Source organism: Adiantum capillus-veneris, chromosome 11 (assembly GCF_014529385.1).
Source record: "Adiantum capillus-veneris isolate H3 chromosome 11, ASM1452938v2, whole genome shotgun sequence".
Classification (NCBI taxonomy): Eukaryota; Viridiplantae; Streptophyta; class Polypodiopsida; order Polypodiales; family Pteridaceae; genus Adiantum; species Adiantum capillus-veneris.
This window is the reverse complement of record NC_140941.1, coordinates 24,123,577-24,140,757: the sequence shown is the minus strand read 5'-3', so window position 1 is coordinate 24,140,757 and position 17,181 is coordinate 24,123,577. Positions and strand designations below refer to the sequence as shown.

The 17,181-nt window shown below is 45.3% G+C and overlaps 1 protein-coding gene across 1 annotated transcript; it reads right to left on the bottom strand.

Annotated features, from left to right (window-relative positions):
• Window positions 1-6,586: 6,586 nt before the first annotated feature.
• On the bottom strand, window positions 6,587-8,004 carry LOC147447003 (uncharacterized). Its single transcript, XM_086523558.1, has 4 exons — window positions 7,524-8,004; window positions 7,317-7,395; window positions 7,141-7,219; window positions 6,587-7,045 (listed from the first exon to the last, which is right to left on the bottom strand). The coding sequence occupies exons 1-4, from the start codon at window positions 8,002-8,004 to the stop codon at window positions 6,587-6,589; spliced, it is 1,098 nt and encodes a 365-aa protein (XP_086379684.1).
• Window positions 8,005-17,181: the final 9,177 nt, after the last annotated feature.

Below are 17,181 nucleotides of genomic sequence, written 5' to 3'. Positions count from 1 at the left end.
ACGAGATTTCTGGCGTGAAACCTCTTTGAATTCACCTGTACCTGCGGGGGATTAGCCGCTAGTTAATCCAGTACCTGTGCAAGAGGCTCTTGCCTCGGCAATCGCGCATGAACCCACACAACTGTACATTGGTCAATTGAAAAGCCCACTAGTGGGGCATAACATACTACCATAGAGGAGAGAGAGGGCAGTGCGTAGCGTGCAGGGCATCACTCCTGGCACCGCATTGTACATAAGGAGGGAAAGCAAGCACTCCATAGCTCTTAACCTGTGACAAAATCTGAAAATGAGCCCTCCTCCTCCTAAATTCAGCGCCACTTCTTGTTGCATGAGGAAAGTGCACCAGAAGGTGCCACTTGGCACATTTACAAGCATTTTCCCGTTTCGGGGTTGCCGCCTAAAAATCTCCCAACCGGTTGCCCAGTTGACTTCACGGCAGAGTAAGAAAATGTTCCCCTTGTGATTCCGGAGGTAATGACGCAAATACATTTTCAGGTCCCAAAATAGCAGTTTCCTAAATTTTAGGAGATGTTGTCATTGTATCTTTCTAGGTCATCCGACCCCCTTTGTACACTGCAGCCACACCCAGAACTGAAATGTAGCATCTGTAGCAAAGGATTCCACTTTGGCTAGTCAATGACCCCACTTTGGCTAACCATAGTCCTTGTCCAACCTTAGTGCTCTCTTGCCTTCAGGCCTGGACTCCCTCTGGACAGTTCCACAGTAGCTATGCAATGCAGGGCAGTTAGATTTTTCCCGAGGGGTGTTTCCAAAAAGTGAAAGTAAATAGATAATAAGAAAGAAATCAACAAAAAGGATAGATAGTAGTCACACGCTGGTGACACGTGCTCATTCATGAGTGACTCGTGCTCAACGTACAATATGTCATGCCTAGTAAAAGGGATCACATAAAGACGCTGACTAAAATACAAAAACGATCACGAGTGAAACACTCGAATAATGGGTGCTGACTAATCACGTGAACACATAATACTTCCTGTGGGGGTTCTTTGGACCTAGGCTCGAGAGCCAAGATCGGTTCTTTGTGTTCGATCGAATCTGCTTGGGGTGGTGCTGTGGACCTCGACTTGGAAGCCAAGATCGATTCTTTGTGATTGATTGAATCTGCAACGAGGTTAGCTTCGCTAGAAAAAGCATTAACTAAACCATCATCCTTGTGAACAATCACGTCTTGATCATACAAATCATCATGCTTATCATTATCATGCAGTTCATCATGCTTATCATCATGCAAATCATTGTAATTCCTGTGTGTCTTGCTATGGAGAAGAAGGGACTGAGAGAGTCTGCTTTTCCTGAATCTCTTGCATTTGTGCTTGCACTTGAGAAAAGAGACGCAACATCTCTTTCATTTGTTGGGCACTCTGCGCTTCCTGTGCTACTCGCGATCGAATTTGGCTTGTCTTTCTTTGGCTTCCAAGCGTTCGTGCTCGTACTCATGCTCTATGGTTGCCACTCTTTCATCGTATTCACGATCTAAGATTGCCATGATTTTGTCGCTTTCTAACTCCCTGTCCATCATCATCTTGTTGAAAGCCTCCATAGGATCTGGTGCAATCTTTGGCGTAGATGGGGAAGGGTCGGAAAAACCTCCTGGTGGGGAAATTTCTTTTTCTACTCTCTCATGCTCATCACTTGCAAGCGATGTATCCATTTCGCTTCGAGTGATGACCATCCACTGAAGTCTTGGGTTCTTAAGTTCACAAGGAACTTGGGTTCTTGAGGTCTTGAGTCTTGAGGTTCGTGAGGAACTTGGGTTCTTGTGGGTCTTGGGTTCTTGGGTTCTTGGGGGTCTTGAGGTTCTTCTTTCGCTTGCAATCTGAGTTCGAGAAGGATCTTCTCTTCACCCGAGTTCTGCTCTTCATGAGTGAAAAGAGGCACAAGGGGAGGCTGGACAAGCCCTTCTTTCTTGGGATTCCTGTCACTCTTCAAAAACACGATTAGGAATCGACATGCCGAAGCGAACTTGGGTTTGTGCGACTTCAACAAGCAAAACAAAATCTTTGGTTTTTGTGGTTCTTTCCTTGAGTGATACAGAACACTGCGAAAGCTCTGATACCAATGTAAGGTGCAGTGGAATGAATGTTGAATTTTGCTCAAGATGAGTGCTCCGAACTGTGCTGAAGGATTCCTTTTACTTACGGAAGGGAGAGCCTTCCGTTCCTTTAGTGAGAGAGTGCAATGGACACTAACAAAGTGAATGGACACTGTGAATGGAAGTGCATGAGACTGAGAGATAGAGAAGAGAATACGACACCAGAGACGTTGTAAAACCCTCCTCCGAAGGCCACACTCTCTATGGCGAGAGCGGTCTACTTATGATTGCACAAATCTCTACAATGCTTGGACTTGCCGACGATGTCGACTACGATGAGGACGACGACGAGACGGGCTGAAATCTGAAAACGCTAAGGGCTGAAATCTGCAAATCTTTATCTGCTGAATTCTGACTCTATGTCGATGACGACGATGCGACGACGACGCGCTGAAAACGCAGATGCTGAAATCTGCGTTTTCCGCGCTGAATCTGCAAACTAGCGGGATCTGACCGTGCGGCGAGGATTTGCTGCGGGAAGGTGAGATTTGCGAGGTTCGGGGGTTGTTTTGCTGTGTCTAAGGGCTGAAAACTGAAAACGCTGATGCTTCTTGGTGTTCCGTCGCGGTGAAACTGCAAAACACTATGCTGATGCAAAAACGCTAGGGCCGAAAACTGTCTCCTACTGCTGCCGGTGGCCTTGCAATGCAAAAGGCTAGGCTGATCTATTGTAGTCTTGTCGCCAAGCTGACGCCAAATGTGATGTCCGCACAAAGTCATTGATCTTGATTAGTGTCACCTCTTGCAGCAAACATGTTGGTTACAAGAGATGACATATCAAAGTATTCAAAATTGTTTGAAATGTATTTCGGACATTTGAAAATGTTTGATAAAGTTGGTTGCATTTCAAACTTTACCTTTTGTTTTCTCGAGAAATTGGGGAATGTGCCAACAAACTTTTGATGCGAGCGGAAAATTCTGTCCATCATCCTATTGAACGTAGCAGGAGCATTTGTAATACCAAATGGCATCACTAGGAACTCATAAAGACCAAACGTTGTTCTAAACGCAGTCTTGTGCACATCCTTTGGCCTTATACGAATCTGATGGTACCCACTCTTAAGGTCTATCCTACTGAAAATTGCAGCACCCTCTACTGGTCTAGAATATCATCAATCCTTGGGATAGGAAACCTGTTCTTGATGGTGTTCTTATTTAACGCACGGTAGTCAATACACATGCGCCAAGAGCCATCCTTCTTCTGCACTAGGATCACTGGGGAGCAAAAAGGTGAAGAACTAGGCTGAATCAGCCCCTTCTCTAAAAGCTCCTCAACCTGGCCTATAATCTCTTTTTGCTGAGCCGCACTAACCTTGTAGGGAGGTCTGTTTGGTGGGCTACACCCTTGCACCAAATCTATCGTATGGTCCTCAAGCCTCTCCAGCGGCAATTGTGACGATAATGAATTAGAAAAACATTCATTAAACTCTCGCAAAAATGCTGACCTTTCTTTATCTAACACAGATAAATTTGACTGACATACAAAAGTGATGGTCGAAGCAAATACAATAGGGACAAACTCCCCTTTGAGCTCTACATCCAAAACATGAGTTTTGCCCCTATGCTAAAGGGTGATCTTTTTGTCACAGACATCCAGCACGCCATGTGTTCGGAACATCCACAAATTCCCAACAACGCATTTGTAAGGTGCATCGGAAGTGAATGTGGAGCTTTGCTCAAGATGAGTGCTCCAAACAGTGCTCAAGGTTCCTTTTACTTACGGAAGGGAGAGCCTTCCGTTCCTTTAGTGAGAGAGTGCAATGGACACAAACAAAGTGAATAGACAGTGTGAATGAAGGTGCTGAGACTGAGAGATAGAGAGAGAAGAGAATACGACACCAGAATGTTGTCAAACCCTCCTTCGAAGGCCCCACTCTCTATAGCGAGAGCAGTCTACTATTGATTGCGCAAATCTCTACAATGCTTGGACTTGCCGACGATGTCGACGATGACGAGACTGGCTGGAATCTGAAAACGCTAAGGGCTGAAATCTGCAAATCTTTGTTTGTGGAATTCTGACTCTATGTCGGTGATGATGTCGATGGCGACGATGCGACGATGACGTGCTGAAAACGCAGATGCTGAAATCTGCGATTTCCGGGCTGAATCTGCAAACTTCGCGAGATCTGGCCGTGTGGCGAGGATCCGCTGCGGGAAGGTGAGATTTGCGAGGTTCGGGGGTTCTATTGCGGAGTCTGACTGCTGAAAACTGAAAACGCTGAGTTTAGGGCTGATCCCGTCGCGAAGATTTGCAAAAATGCTGAGGTTGATCTGCAAACCAAAAACGCTAGGGGCTGAATTCTGCTTCCTGTGGTGGAAATCTGCTAACGTTGGGAATCTGCTATCTTCTGGGGAATCTGCTAAGGCTAGGGCTGATCTGTTGTCTACTTTCGCCGGGAATCTGCAAGTGCAAAAACGCTGGCTGATCTGATGCAAAAACGCTAGAGTTGTCACGGGGGGGGGGGAGTCTTGCTGAGAAGTTGCTTGATGAACAAACTGTTACTGCTGCCTCTTCTGCCAGAAAGTGCTAGCGCTAGGTTTCTATAGATACAAAATTAGTAAATTTCCCCTACCTAGTTCCCAACAAAAGTCACTTAAAAATAATAAGTGAAAAATGTCAAAATAAGGGAAAATAGGTCAATGCACTGTAAAAATGCTCCTGATGGGTTCTGATGGAAATCTGATGATCATGCTGTGTGCAACCAGAGGATATGCATCTAAGTGTGTGGACATGCACGGTCTGCAAAGTGCCATATCACTCCCTATTCTAGACTGACTTGACTGAACCGAACCCCGGTCATGCTGTAGCTTGTCCACGGACACATAGGGTTGGATGTGTCTCCTCCTTTTCAAAGTGAGGTACTGGTACCGAACTGTATGGCGTCGAGAAAGATCGCCAACAGGGTCTAGAATCTTAGGAAGGACTCTTCGCCGGCCCACTCTGATGTGTGGGTCATCCGATACTTGAACTTCATAAAGGTCTGCACCGCTTGCTTCTCTGGGCCGCGTCGAAAGCGACACAAAATCATCTGTAGCTCTTTCAATGCTTCAACTTTGTCTATGGACGTAGGTCCATCTTCTTCAAGAATCTCCTCCAAGGCTGAAAATTCTTGAAACCACTTCCAACACAAAAACATGAACATACCTATTCCATGCATAGTTTTTTTATATGTCAACCATGTGTCTCACTCGGGCGGATATGGAAGCCTGATATAAGCCCGATTGAGACCCCCCGAAGATTCCATACGTGGAATACCATACGGCACTAAAAAATTAGTGTATATACCTTGCACTTTCCTTTATGGGTGAATCTGGGCTTATCCTGGATTCATAGGTATATATATATATATCTCATAACAAATAGCAATTAAATTTAAAACACTAGACTCTAGAGAGCAGCCTAAAGCCACATAATGCATTAAAACATCATAGAAAATGTAGAATCTAACTAAATCAAGGAGTTGGGAGCCGAGAAACAGATCAAGATCTCTGATCAATAGATACATCAATGAATCATGATCATACTAGAGGCTACAGCAAAGCAGGAGATGGCAAAATATGGAGCCTCCAAAACCAACAAGACTGTATACTGAGTACTTCAAAATTCAAATGACAAAACATAAATAGAGCCTAGAGGGTGGAGTCCAGTCGCTCGATGCTAAATAGTGAATCCAAAACATAAGTAGAGCTAAGAGGAGTCAGGACCGAGGCTAGAGCAAAATGCAATGAGCTCTAACTCTCATCAAAGGCTAACTCTCATCAAAGGCCACCTCCTCAACCTCATCCTCATCCTCATCCCAAGCCTCATCCTCAGCAATGGAGCATGAAGTCCCAATATCACTGGGCTTGCTAATCGGAAGAGACTCCATAACATCATCAGTGCTCTGTGCAATAGCCTCCTGAATCTCCTGCAACTCAAGCAAGCGCTCCTCATCCTTCTCTTTGTTAAGCATCTCCAATGTCACCTCCATTCTCTCATAGCTGCGCTCTTTGATCTTGCATAAGAGCCTCAAGTTGGTGTGTATGTAGACAAGCTTCTCGGTATGAGCAGGAAGTAGCCTATTTCTTCTCTTGGTGTGAATGAGAGAGAAGGTGCTCCAATTTCTCTCACATGGAGAGGCACATGTCCCTTGAGAAAGCACCTTAAGTGCAAGAGTCTGCAATGTGGGCGTGCAAGCCCCAAAAGTCTCCCACCATTTTACACCCTCTTGCATTCTCTTTGGATCCTTTGCAATAGGATGAGCAAATGACTTTCTTTCAGTGGGGAAAGTGTCCAACTCATCAATGAGGGTACCCTGCATGGTCAAATCACCCTTGGTATACCTATCCAAAAATGTCAATACACCCGTCATGAACCTCGCTATCATTGAATTGCCCTCTTCCTTGCCATATAGGATGCAACAAGTATCCCACAGCATGCAATGGTGTGTGCATCATATTCCATCTATCAACGCATAGGTCCTTGATCTCTTACATCCTTGCTGCATCAATACCTTGCATGTTTTGAATTTGCTGAACCATGCGATCCGTAAGCTCATACACAAGCCCCATGGTGGCTCCTTCCTTATTAGCCAAACGAAGTATCTTAAAGATGGGAGCACAAATCTTCAAAATCAACTTGGCCTCTTGCCAAAAGGATGCATTAAACACAATGTTCGAGACCACTATGGCCTTTGTAGTCTTGGATGCCTTCATTTTCACAAATTTTGCATCAATCATAAGCCTACGCACACCTTGCATACATCTCTCATCCACAAGACTAGCCAACATGATGAAGTAGTAGGCAAATCGAGTGGCCGATGGCTTCAACAATTCCTTCTTGCTAAGCATTCGAAACAATGCCAAGACAGTGGACTTCCTTGTGACAAATGTGACAACCTTTGTTGCATCTTGAAGAATTTTTGCAATCCAAGGGAGCTTCCCAATATCCTCAAACAAGAGGTCCAAGCAATGACATGCACATCTCGTGAAAAAAATGTGTTTCCATTTCTCTTCCAGCATTTTCCCGGCCCCAACATGCATACCTGCACAAGATTGGAGGGTCCTACCCCAACAATCACATCCTTAAGCTGCTTGAAAATAAATTCTGATGTCTTTGTCTCCCTAGATGTGTCCACAGATTTCAAAAACACAGAATCATGTATAGAGCATGCAAGAAATTTAATGACTTGCGTCTAGTGTCAGACCATCCATCACATACAATTGTGCATCATGTTTTTTCCATTTCTCGCGCACACCCATGATCTCATGACCAATGCATTTGACCTCATCATTTAACTCTGTGGTGCGCAAAGCATTTTATGTGGGAGGCACATAAGATGGACCAACTTGTCCAATTGCCTTGACCATTTCCAAAAAGAAAGGACTCCGCACTTTCCATTCAGGAATGTCCTTTGCATAAAAAAACCTGCGCAAGGCTTGATCTGCTTGCTTGCGTGCTTGCAAGCTAAATGCACTTGCCAAAGGCCCTTGTGCAACCTTCCTCTTCTTGCTCGAGGACCCCACATTTGATTTGGAAGCCGAGTCCCAGTGGCACTTACATGAGCACTCCTTGATGCATGTGTACTCATTGAGCCTAAGGCACCTCCTTGAGATAGAGAGGCATTACCTCCCAAATCATCCACCAAGGCATCTACAAATGCATTTGGGTCCTTCCCATCATTCTGTACATCTACATGCAATCTTGTGACCACCTCTTTGACGTCTTGTGTCACACTGTCACATGGGCCTACACCATAGCCAGAGAGGGGCAATAAATGTGCACGAATACGGGAGGGACCGCCGTCCCAAGTATGCCCACAATACTTGCATTTACATGTAAATTGCCCTTTCTTTTGAGGCTTCAATTGTTCTACATACTGCCATTCGGGACGCTTCACTCGGCCCATCTGGATTCTGCAAACTTGCAAGGTGCACACTGCAAACCTTGACAAAGTGGAGGCCTCACGAGTCAAGACTCAGGAGCAGCCCACGGCCCACGGGTAACGGAGGGCGTAGGTGAAGAATCAGCCGCGCGCGGGAGAGTGTGTGGGTAGGGCTCCCGGCTCGTGGTCTCGACTCTCAAGCCTCAATCGAGTCACTGTGTGCAGAAACGGCAACCCTGCAGTTTTTAGAAAACTCGCGCAAAGACATTTTGGGGCACATTTGACATTTTGGGGGAAAATTTGCCAGCTCGTAAAAATCGCCCTACTCATGTCCGGAAACGGTAACCATGCGCCAATCGGACGCGGACGCGGCCGGAAGTCCGATTGCCCAATCGGACGTGTATGAAAAAAACTATGATTCCATGTAAGGTGATTGGAAAAAATCTCGTCTTCTTAAAAGACTGTGCATGCAATGTAGATGAACACATAGATGGAGTGCCAAACCGTTCACCACACACACGCAAACAATGAGATCGAATCTTGTCTTGCTGATCTAAATCAATCAACTGTGGCAATTCACAATGGACATGCCCGTGCTTGATGCTCAATCTTTCTTGTGCTCTCTTTGATATTGTGTCATGCCAAGGAAGAGACATGGAATGTGACTTCCGTGACTGCAAACATTTCATCTTTCCATGAGTAGTTCGCATACATCCGTGCTCATTCATGAGTGAATCGTGCTCAACGTACATTATGTCATGCCTATGAAAAGGGATCACATAAACACGTTGACTAAAATACAGGAAACGATCACGAATGAAACACTCGTACAATGCGGGCTCACTAATCATTCGAACACATAATACTTCCTGTGGGAGTTCTTTGGACCTAGGCTCGAGAGCCAAGATCGGTTCTTCCCGAGGGGGTTCTCTAGACCTCGACTCGAGAGCCAAGATCGGTTCCTTGTGATTGATCGAATCTGCAATGAGGTTAGCTTCACTAGAAAAAGCATCAACTAACCCATCATCCTTGTGAACAATCACATCGTGATCATACAAATCATCATGCTCGTGAGAAATCTCATCTTGATCATGCAGATCATCATGCTTATCATTGTCATGCAATTCATATTGCTTATCATTGTCATTCAAATTATCATGCTTATCATAATCATGCAAATCTTGTGTATCATGCTTGGGAGAAGAAGACACGAAGAGAGTGTCTTTTTCCCGAATGTCTTGCATCTGTGCCTGGACTTGCGAAATTAGTCGCAACATCTCTTTCATGTGTCGGTCGTTCATTGCTTTTCTTGCTTTGTTCTCGCGATCCATTTCTGCTTTTCTTTCTTCGTGCTCACACGCTACGTAGTATGGCTGCCATTATTTCTTCGTATTCATGGTCTATGGCTGCCCTTCTTTCTGCTGTTCTACCTTTGCGCTTGCGCTCCAAGGCCACGCGTTGCACTTCTCCATAGGAGTTAGTGCAATCCTTGTCGTAGATGGGGAAGGGGGAGGGTATGAAAAACCTCCTGGTGGGGAAAACTCTTCTTCGCCACTCCCATGCTCACCACCTTCATGCGAAGTATCCATTCCGCTTTGGGTGATGACCATCCGCTGAAGTCTTGGGTGCTAAAGTTCACGAAGAACTTGGGTTCTTGTGGTTATTGGGTTCTTGAAGGTCTTGAGTTCTTGAGGTTCTTGAGGGTTTTGAGGTTCTTGAGGGTCTTGAGGTTCTTCTTTCGCTTGTAATCTGTGTTAGAGAAGGATCTTCTCTTCACCTGAGTTCTGCTCTTTTCCACGGGCGCACCCCTTGGCGGCCTTGCGGTCTTGCGGTCTTACCAAGGTTTCTTTTTCCCACCTCACGTCGATTGGCCGGCCACTAGGTGCACGGTCCGCTCTCAATGAGTGAAAAGAGGCACAAGGGGAGGCTGGACAAGCCCTTCTTTCTTAGGTTGCCTGTCACTCTGCAAAAACACGATTAGGAATCGACACGCCCAAGAGAACTTGGGTTACGTGCGACCGCAACAAGCAAAAAAAATTCTTGTGGTTCTTTCCTTGAGTGATACAGAACACTGCCAAAGCTCTGATACCAATGTAAGGTGCAGCGGAAGTGAATGTTGAGCTTTGCTCAAGATGAGTGCTCCGAACTGTGCTCAAGGTTCCTTTTACTTACGGAAGGGAGAGCCTTCCTTTCCTTTCGTGAGAGAGTGCAATGGACACAAACTAAGTGAATAGACAGTGTGAATGAAGGTGCTGAGACTGAGAGATAGAGAGAGGAGAATACGACACGAGAATGTTGTCAAACCCTCCTTCGAAGGCCCCATTCTCTATGGCGAGAGCAGTCTACTATTGATTGCACAAATCTCTACAATGCTTGGACTTGCCGACGATGTCGACGACGATGAGGACGACGACGAGATGGGCTGGAACCTGAAAATGCTAAGGCTGAAATCTGCAAATCTTTGTCTGTCGTATTCTCCTCTCTCTATCTCTCAGTCTCAGCACCTTCGAAGGCCCCATTCTCTATGGCGAGAGCGGTCTACTATTGATTGCACAAATCTCTACAATGCTTGGACTTGCCGACGATGTCGACGGCGATGAGGACGACGACGAGATGGGCTGGAACCTGAAAATGCTAAGGCTGAAATCTGCAAATTTTGTCTGCGGAATTTTGACTCTATGTTGGTGACGATGTTGATGGCGATGATGCGATGACGACGACGCTGAAATCTGCGTTTTCCGGGCTGAATTTGTAAACTTCGCGGGATCTGACCGTGCGGCGATGATCTACTGCGGGAAGGTGAGATCTGCGAGGTTCGGGGGTTCTACTGCGGAGTTTGTCTGCTGAAAACTGAAAACACCGAGTCTACGGCTGATTCCGTTGCAAAGATCTACAAAAATGCTGAGGTTGATCTGCAAACCAAAAATGCTAGGGGTTGAATTCTGCTTCGTGTGGTGGAAATCTGCTAACGTTGGGAATCTGCTGTCTTCTAGGGAATCTGCTAAGGCTAGGGCTGATCCGCTGTCTACTTTCGTCGAGAATCTGCAAGTGCAAAAACGCTGGCTGATCTGATGCAAAAACGCTAGGCCTTCTGGTGAATGAAAACGCTAGAGTTGTTGCGGGGGGGGGGGGAGTCTTGCTAAGAAGTTGCCTGATGAACAAACTGTTCCTGTTGTCTCTTCTGCCAGAAAGTGCTAGCGCTAGGTTTCTATATATACAAACTTAGTAAATTTTCCCTACCTAGTTCCCAACAAAAGTCACTTAAAAATAATAAGTGAAAAATGTCAAAAATAGGGAAAATAGGTCTATGCACTGTAAAAATGCTCCTGATGGGTTCTGATGGAAATTTGATGATCATGCTGTGTGCAACCAGAGGATATGCATCTACTCTTAAGCTTCTGGACATGCGTGGTCTGCGAAGTGCCATATCACTTCCTATTCTAGACTGACTTGACTGAAGTGAACCTTGGTCATGCTGTAGCTTGTCCACGAACACATAGGGTTGGATGTGTCACGTGACTGCATCGCATCCTGCCAATGGCATCATATATAACTCTCGTGTGTCCACATGCGATTGAATATACAGACGCAACTTTCCAATGATAGGAGTAACTAGCTAGGACATGCCAACCCTGCCTCTGCCGTGTATCCCATCTCTTCAGCTATGATGCCCAGCTTCATAGCTAACTCTGGTGAGATAAAGTTCGCTTTGGTACTTGAATCAAAGAAAATAAACGCCGTCTCATCTTTGACTTTACCCCATGCTCTACATAACTCGCTGGCATCCGTGCTTGGCCTGTCACCCACCATGTCTGGCACTAAACCTGCCATGGGTTTGTGCTTCTTTTCTTTCTTTTCCTCTTTATCATCCGAGTCAGCTGGTCTTTTCCTTTGTGGGACAATTTGTAGCAAAGTGACCAAGCTGCTCGCATATAAAGCATTTATTCTCAGCCATCAAGACCTTCTTTTCCTCGAGCGACTTACGCACAAAAGGCTTCCTTTTCTGTTTCTTTGCCTGCGCTCGAGAAGTCCCGGCCGAGTCCTTATCCTTGTTGACCTTTTTTGATCCCTGTGACGCTTCAGGAGCCGTTTTCATAAAGGGATTCTTTGCTGAATTTTTCTTTTGCTGCCCCCCTTTCACGTTGCTCGGAAACCCACTGTCCTCTCCCTTCAACAAGGCAAGACCAATGTTGGAAACTTCCATAAGCTGAGTGAGGGTAGCCACTCTGTTCTTTGTACAGTAATCCTGAAGCCCTCTAGGCGGCCCACAACAATACTTCTCAATTTGCTTTGTCAGTGGCACAAAACCTGTAGGAGGTTACTGAGAGCAACGCTTTACAAAACCTCTGATTGTACTCTTGTAGGCTCTTGCAAGTAGCAGTAGTGAGTTGGTGCCAATCCGTGATGACATCGCCTTCAAATTTATTTGAAAGCCACGCAGATGCAAACGTTTGCTTGAAGTATACCCATGTGCTGGGTGCCTATCCTTGCATCAACAATGTTGTCCACCATGTAAGCGCATTGTCTATCAAGAAAGTTGCAGCTTTTCTGACCTTAGAGGCCTCTGTAAAATTCCCTTCGGCATAAGCTGTATCAAATTGCTTGAGAAAAGTAAGAGCCTTTGCCTTATCCTCAAAGCCGCTGAAAGTGCTAAATTTTACAGCTGCACCACCTTCTTTGTAAGCTTTTGGCTTTTCTAGTGTCCCCAAATTGTCATAGGGAAGTGTCTGCAACATGGGCACTGTAATATGGGTCATCGGCATTCCTTGGCCATTGACATTTTGCGTCATAAGTGCCATATCTGGTTGCTGTCCAGAAAAACCAGCCATGACAAAATTGCCCTGTGGCAACCCAAACTGGCCCTCATTGCTTTGAAAACCTTGGTGCATGCAGATATTATCATACATGGGGTTTGGCATCATGCCTTGCATACCCCCAAACACTGTTCCTGGCATATACTGCTGGTTTCCAGGCGCATAACAAGCCATACTTTGGAACACAGATCCATCCCTGAAATACCCAGGATGCACCGTGGGTAGTGGAAAAACGTGATGCATTGCCTGGAAATTGCTTCCCTGTCCATTTAGTGCAACATGTGGACTCTGAAAGGTGGCGGGCTGAATTGGCAAAACCCGTGGAATTGGCGTCTAAACCACATGTTTGTAAAGTGTAGCGGAAGTGAATGTTGAACTTTGCTCACTGTGCTCAAGGGTTCCTTTTACTTACAGAAGGGGGAGCCTTCCGTTCCTTTAGTGAGAGAGTGCAATGGACACAAGCAAAGTGATGAACACTGTAAAGAAGGTGCTGAGACTGAGAGATAAAGAGAGAAGAAAATGACACCAGAAAGTTGTCAAAACCCTCCTCCGAAGGCCCACTCTCTATGGCGAGAGCGGTCTACTTTTGAATGCACAAATCTCTACAATGCTTTGGACTTGCCGACGATGTTGATGACGATGAGGACGACGACGGGACGGGCTGAAATATGAAAATGCTAAGGGCTGAAATCTGCAAATCTTTATTTGCTGAATTCTGACTCTATGTTGGTGACGATGGCGATGGTGACCATGCAATGATGACGCGCTGAAAACACAGATGCTGAAATCTGCGTTTTCCGGGTTGAATCTGCAAACTACGCTGGATCTGACTTTGCGGCGAGGATCTGCTGAGGGAAGGTGAGATTTGCGAGGTTCGGGGGTTCTTTTGCAATGAGTCTATGCTGAAAACTGAAAACGCTGGTCCTTCTTGAAGTCTTGTCGCGAAGATCTACAAAAAACGATAGGCCTCTTGCTGATAAAAAACGCTAGTGCTGAAACTGTGTTCTCCTGCAAAAATGCTAGCCTCGAGTTGTTGCAAACTGCTAACGCTAGGGCTAATGTGTTGTCTCTGCTAACTCTAGGCTGTCCTTGATGAAAACGCTGGGCTGATCCTGGGTCTGTGGCTGAAAAATCAAGGTTTACCGCCGGTGGGGGGTCTTGTTGAGAAGGTGCCTGTTGAACGCTGTGTTCCTGCTGCCTCTTCTGCCAGAAAGTGCTAGGGCTAGGTTTCTATATATACAAACTTAGCAAAATTGCCCTACCTAGTTCCCAACAAAAGTCACTTAAAAATAATAAGTGAAAATTGGCTTAAATAGGGAAAATAGATCTATGCACTGTAAAAATGCTCCTAATGGGTTTTGACTGTAATATGATGATCATGCTGTGTGCAACCAGAGGATATGCATATAAACTAAGTGTCTGGACATGCATGGTCTGCGAACAGACTCACAAAAGTGCCAGAACACTTCCTAATCTAGGTTGATTGAATTGAACTGAACCCTTGCCGTGGAGTAGCTTGTCCACGTACACATAGGGTTAGATGTGCACATGACATCCCCTCCTTTTCAAAGTGAGGTACTGGTACCGAACTGTATGGCGCCGAGGAAGATCGCCAACAACTTCTGGAATCCTGGAAAGGACTCTTCGCCAGCCCACTCTGAGGCGTGGGTCATGCAATACTTGAACCTCATAAAGTCTGCAACGCTTGCTTCTTTGGGCCGTGCCGAAAGTGACACAGTCTTCTGTGGCTCCTTTAATGCTTCAATTTCGTCTAGAGTCATGCGTCTATCTTCGTCAAGAATCTCCGAGGTTGAAAATTCGTGAAACCACTTCCAACACAAAAACATGAACATACCATTCCATGTAAAGTGACTGGAAAAATACTACTCTTCTGTAGAGCCTGTGCATGCAATGTAGATGAACATAGAGACAGAGTGCCAAACCGTTCATCAAACACACGCAAAGTTCAAACAATGGGGTTGAATCTCGACTTTTTGATCTAAATCAATCAACTATGGCAAATCAGAATGGAAATGCCGATGCTTGATGCTCAATCCTTCTTGTTCCCTTTCTGATACCGTGTCATGCCAAGGAAGAGAAATGAAATGTGACTTCCTTGAATGCATACTTTTCAGCTTTTCATGAGAAATCTGCATACATCCATGCTTATTCATGAGTGAATCGTGCTCAACGTACAATATGACATGCCTTAGGAAAGGGATCACATAAGGACGCTCGATCAATGCGTGTTGACTAATCATTCGAACACTTAATACTTCCTGTGGGGGTTCTTTGGACCTAGGCTGAAGAGCCAAGATCGGTTCTTTCTGAGGGGGTTCTATAGACCTCGATTCGAGAGCCAAGATCGGTTCTTCGTGATTGATCGAATCTACAACGAGGTTAGCTTTGCTAGAAAAAGCATCAACTAAACAATCATCCTGGTGAACAATCACATCATCTTCCTGCGAATCATCATGCTTGTGAGAAATCACATCTTGATCAAGCAAATCATCATGCTTATCATTGTCATGCAAATCATGGAATTCTTGTGTGTCGTACTTTGGAGCAGACGAGACTGAGAGTCTCCGTGTCCTGAATCCTTTCAATCTTCGCCTGCATATTAGAAATGAGAGATGAAGAATGAACAACTTGCTCTTTACGAATGACAAGGGGAGAGTCACTTTTGGTATTTTCCGCCCAATCAGTGAGAGGGTTATGCTCACGAAACCATCGAATGCCCAAAAGCATATCACATCTTGAAAGAGGAGAGACAATAAATTTTCTGCGGAAGGACACTTGTTGAAGAGTAAACAAAACATCAAGGCACTCTTGCGTGATGAGAGAGTCCATACCGGGAGAGAAGCCAGACACCTTGAAAGGAGATGTCTTGTGAACCTCCAAGCGGGCTCTTTGGACAAGAGTCACTAATCAAATCATGCATATTGCCTGGGTTAAACAATATGACAAAACGCTGGCCATTCACATGACCTTAACACTTAATGAGAGACTCATCAATGGGAGGATCATGAGAGACTTGGGTCACACTCATGTTCTCATTTATTGCATTGACAAAGGAAGTGGGTGCTATGGGTTCTTTAGATTCATTCGATTCAAGCTTAGGACATGTTCTTTTTATGTGACCCTTAATGTGACAATGAAATGTAAGGTGCAGCAGAAGTGAATGTTGAACTTTGCTGAAGATGAGTGCTTCGAACTGTGCTCAAGGTTCCTTTTACTCAGGAAAGGGAGAGCCTTCCGTTCTTTAATGAGAGTGCAATGGACACAAACAAAGTGAATGGACACTGTGAGTGAAGGTGCAGAGATTGAGAGATAGAGAGAGAAGAGAATACGACACCAGGGATGTTGTAAAACCCTCCTCCAAGGGCCCCATTCTTGATGGCGAGAGTGGTCTACTATTGATTGCACAATCTGATACAATGGCTGATGCAATGAGTCTAAATGTTTGCGATGTCGAGGTCGACGGTGTGGATTACGAGGATGAGACTAGCTCTGAAAATTGAATGCTTCGAATCGGTAACTGTTGCACCAAGTGGGGGGCTGATTTGCTAACTTGATGGCTGAAAAAACGCTGCGTCCTATGGCTGAAAATGCTGTTTTCTTATGGCTTGAAAACGCTGGACAGCAGGCTAGCAGGCTTCAAAAACGCTAGGAGTGCTGAGGTTTTAAAACGCTGACGTTGTCCTTCCAAAAACGCTATTCATGCTGCTACAAACGCTGGTTCATAGGCTGAATTTGCAGGTCTTTTATGGCTGAATCTGCTAGCAAAATGTTGGATACAAACACTGGTTGTCGGGGTTCCAAAACGCCAGTAAGCCTTAGGGGAAAACGTTGATCTGAGGCTGAAGTTGCTGATGCCATAGGGCTGAAAATCGCTAGGTGTAGGACTGAATCTAAAGCGATACTGAGTGGCTGATGGCGATGGAGTCCTACTGAATTGGAAAACGCTGGAGTGTTGCAGAAAACGCCAGGCTTCCAATGTTGGTCTTGCTTGAGAATTGGCGTGTTGAGCAATGCTTCTGCTGCCTCTTCTGCCAGGAAGTGCTAGCTCTGGGTTGCTTATATGTTATCTTAGCAAAATTGCCGTACCTAGTTCCCAACAAAAGTCACTTAATAAATAAGTGAAAAATGTCAAAAATAGGGGAAAAAAAGGTTTAATGCATTGGAAAATTCCCCTAATGGATTTTGATGGTAATGTTGATGATCATGCTGTGTGCAACCGGAGGATATGCATCTAATCTAAGTGCCTGGACATGCACGGTCTGCGACAAACTCACAAAAGTGCCATATCACTTCCTATTCTAGACTGACTTGACTGAAATGAACCCTTGTCATGCTGTAGCTTGTCCACGGACACATAGGGTTGGAT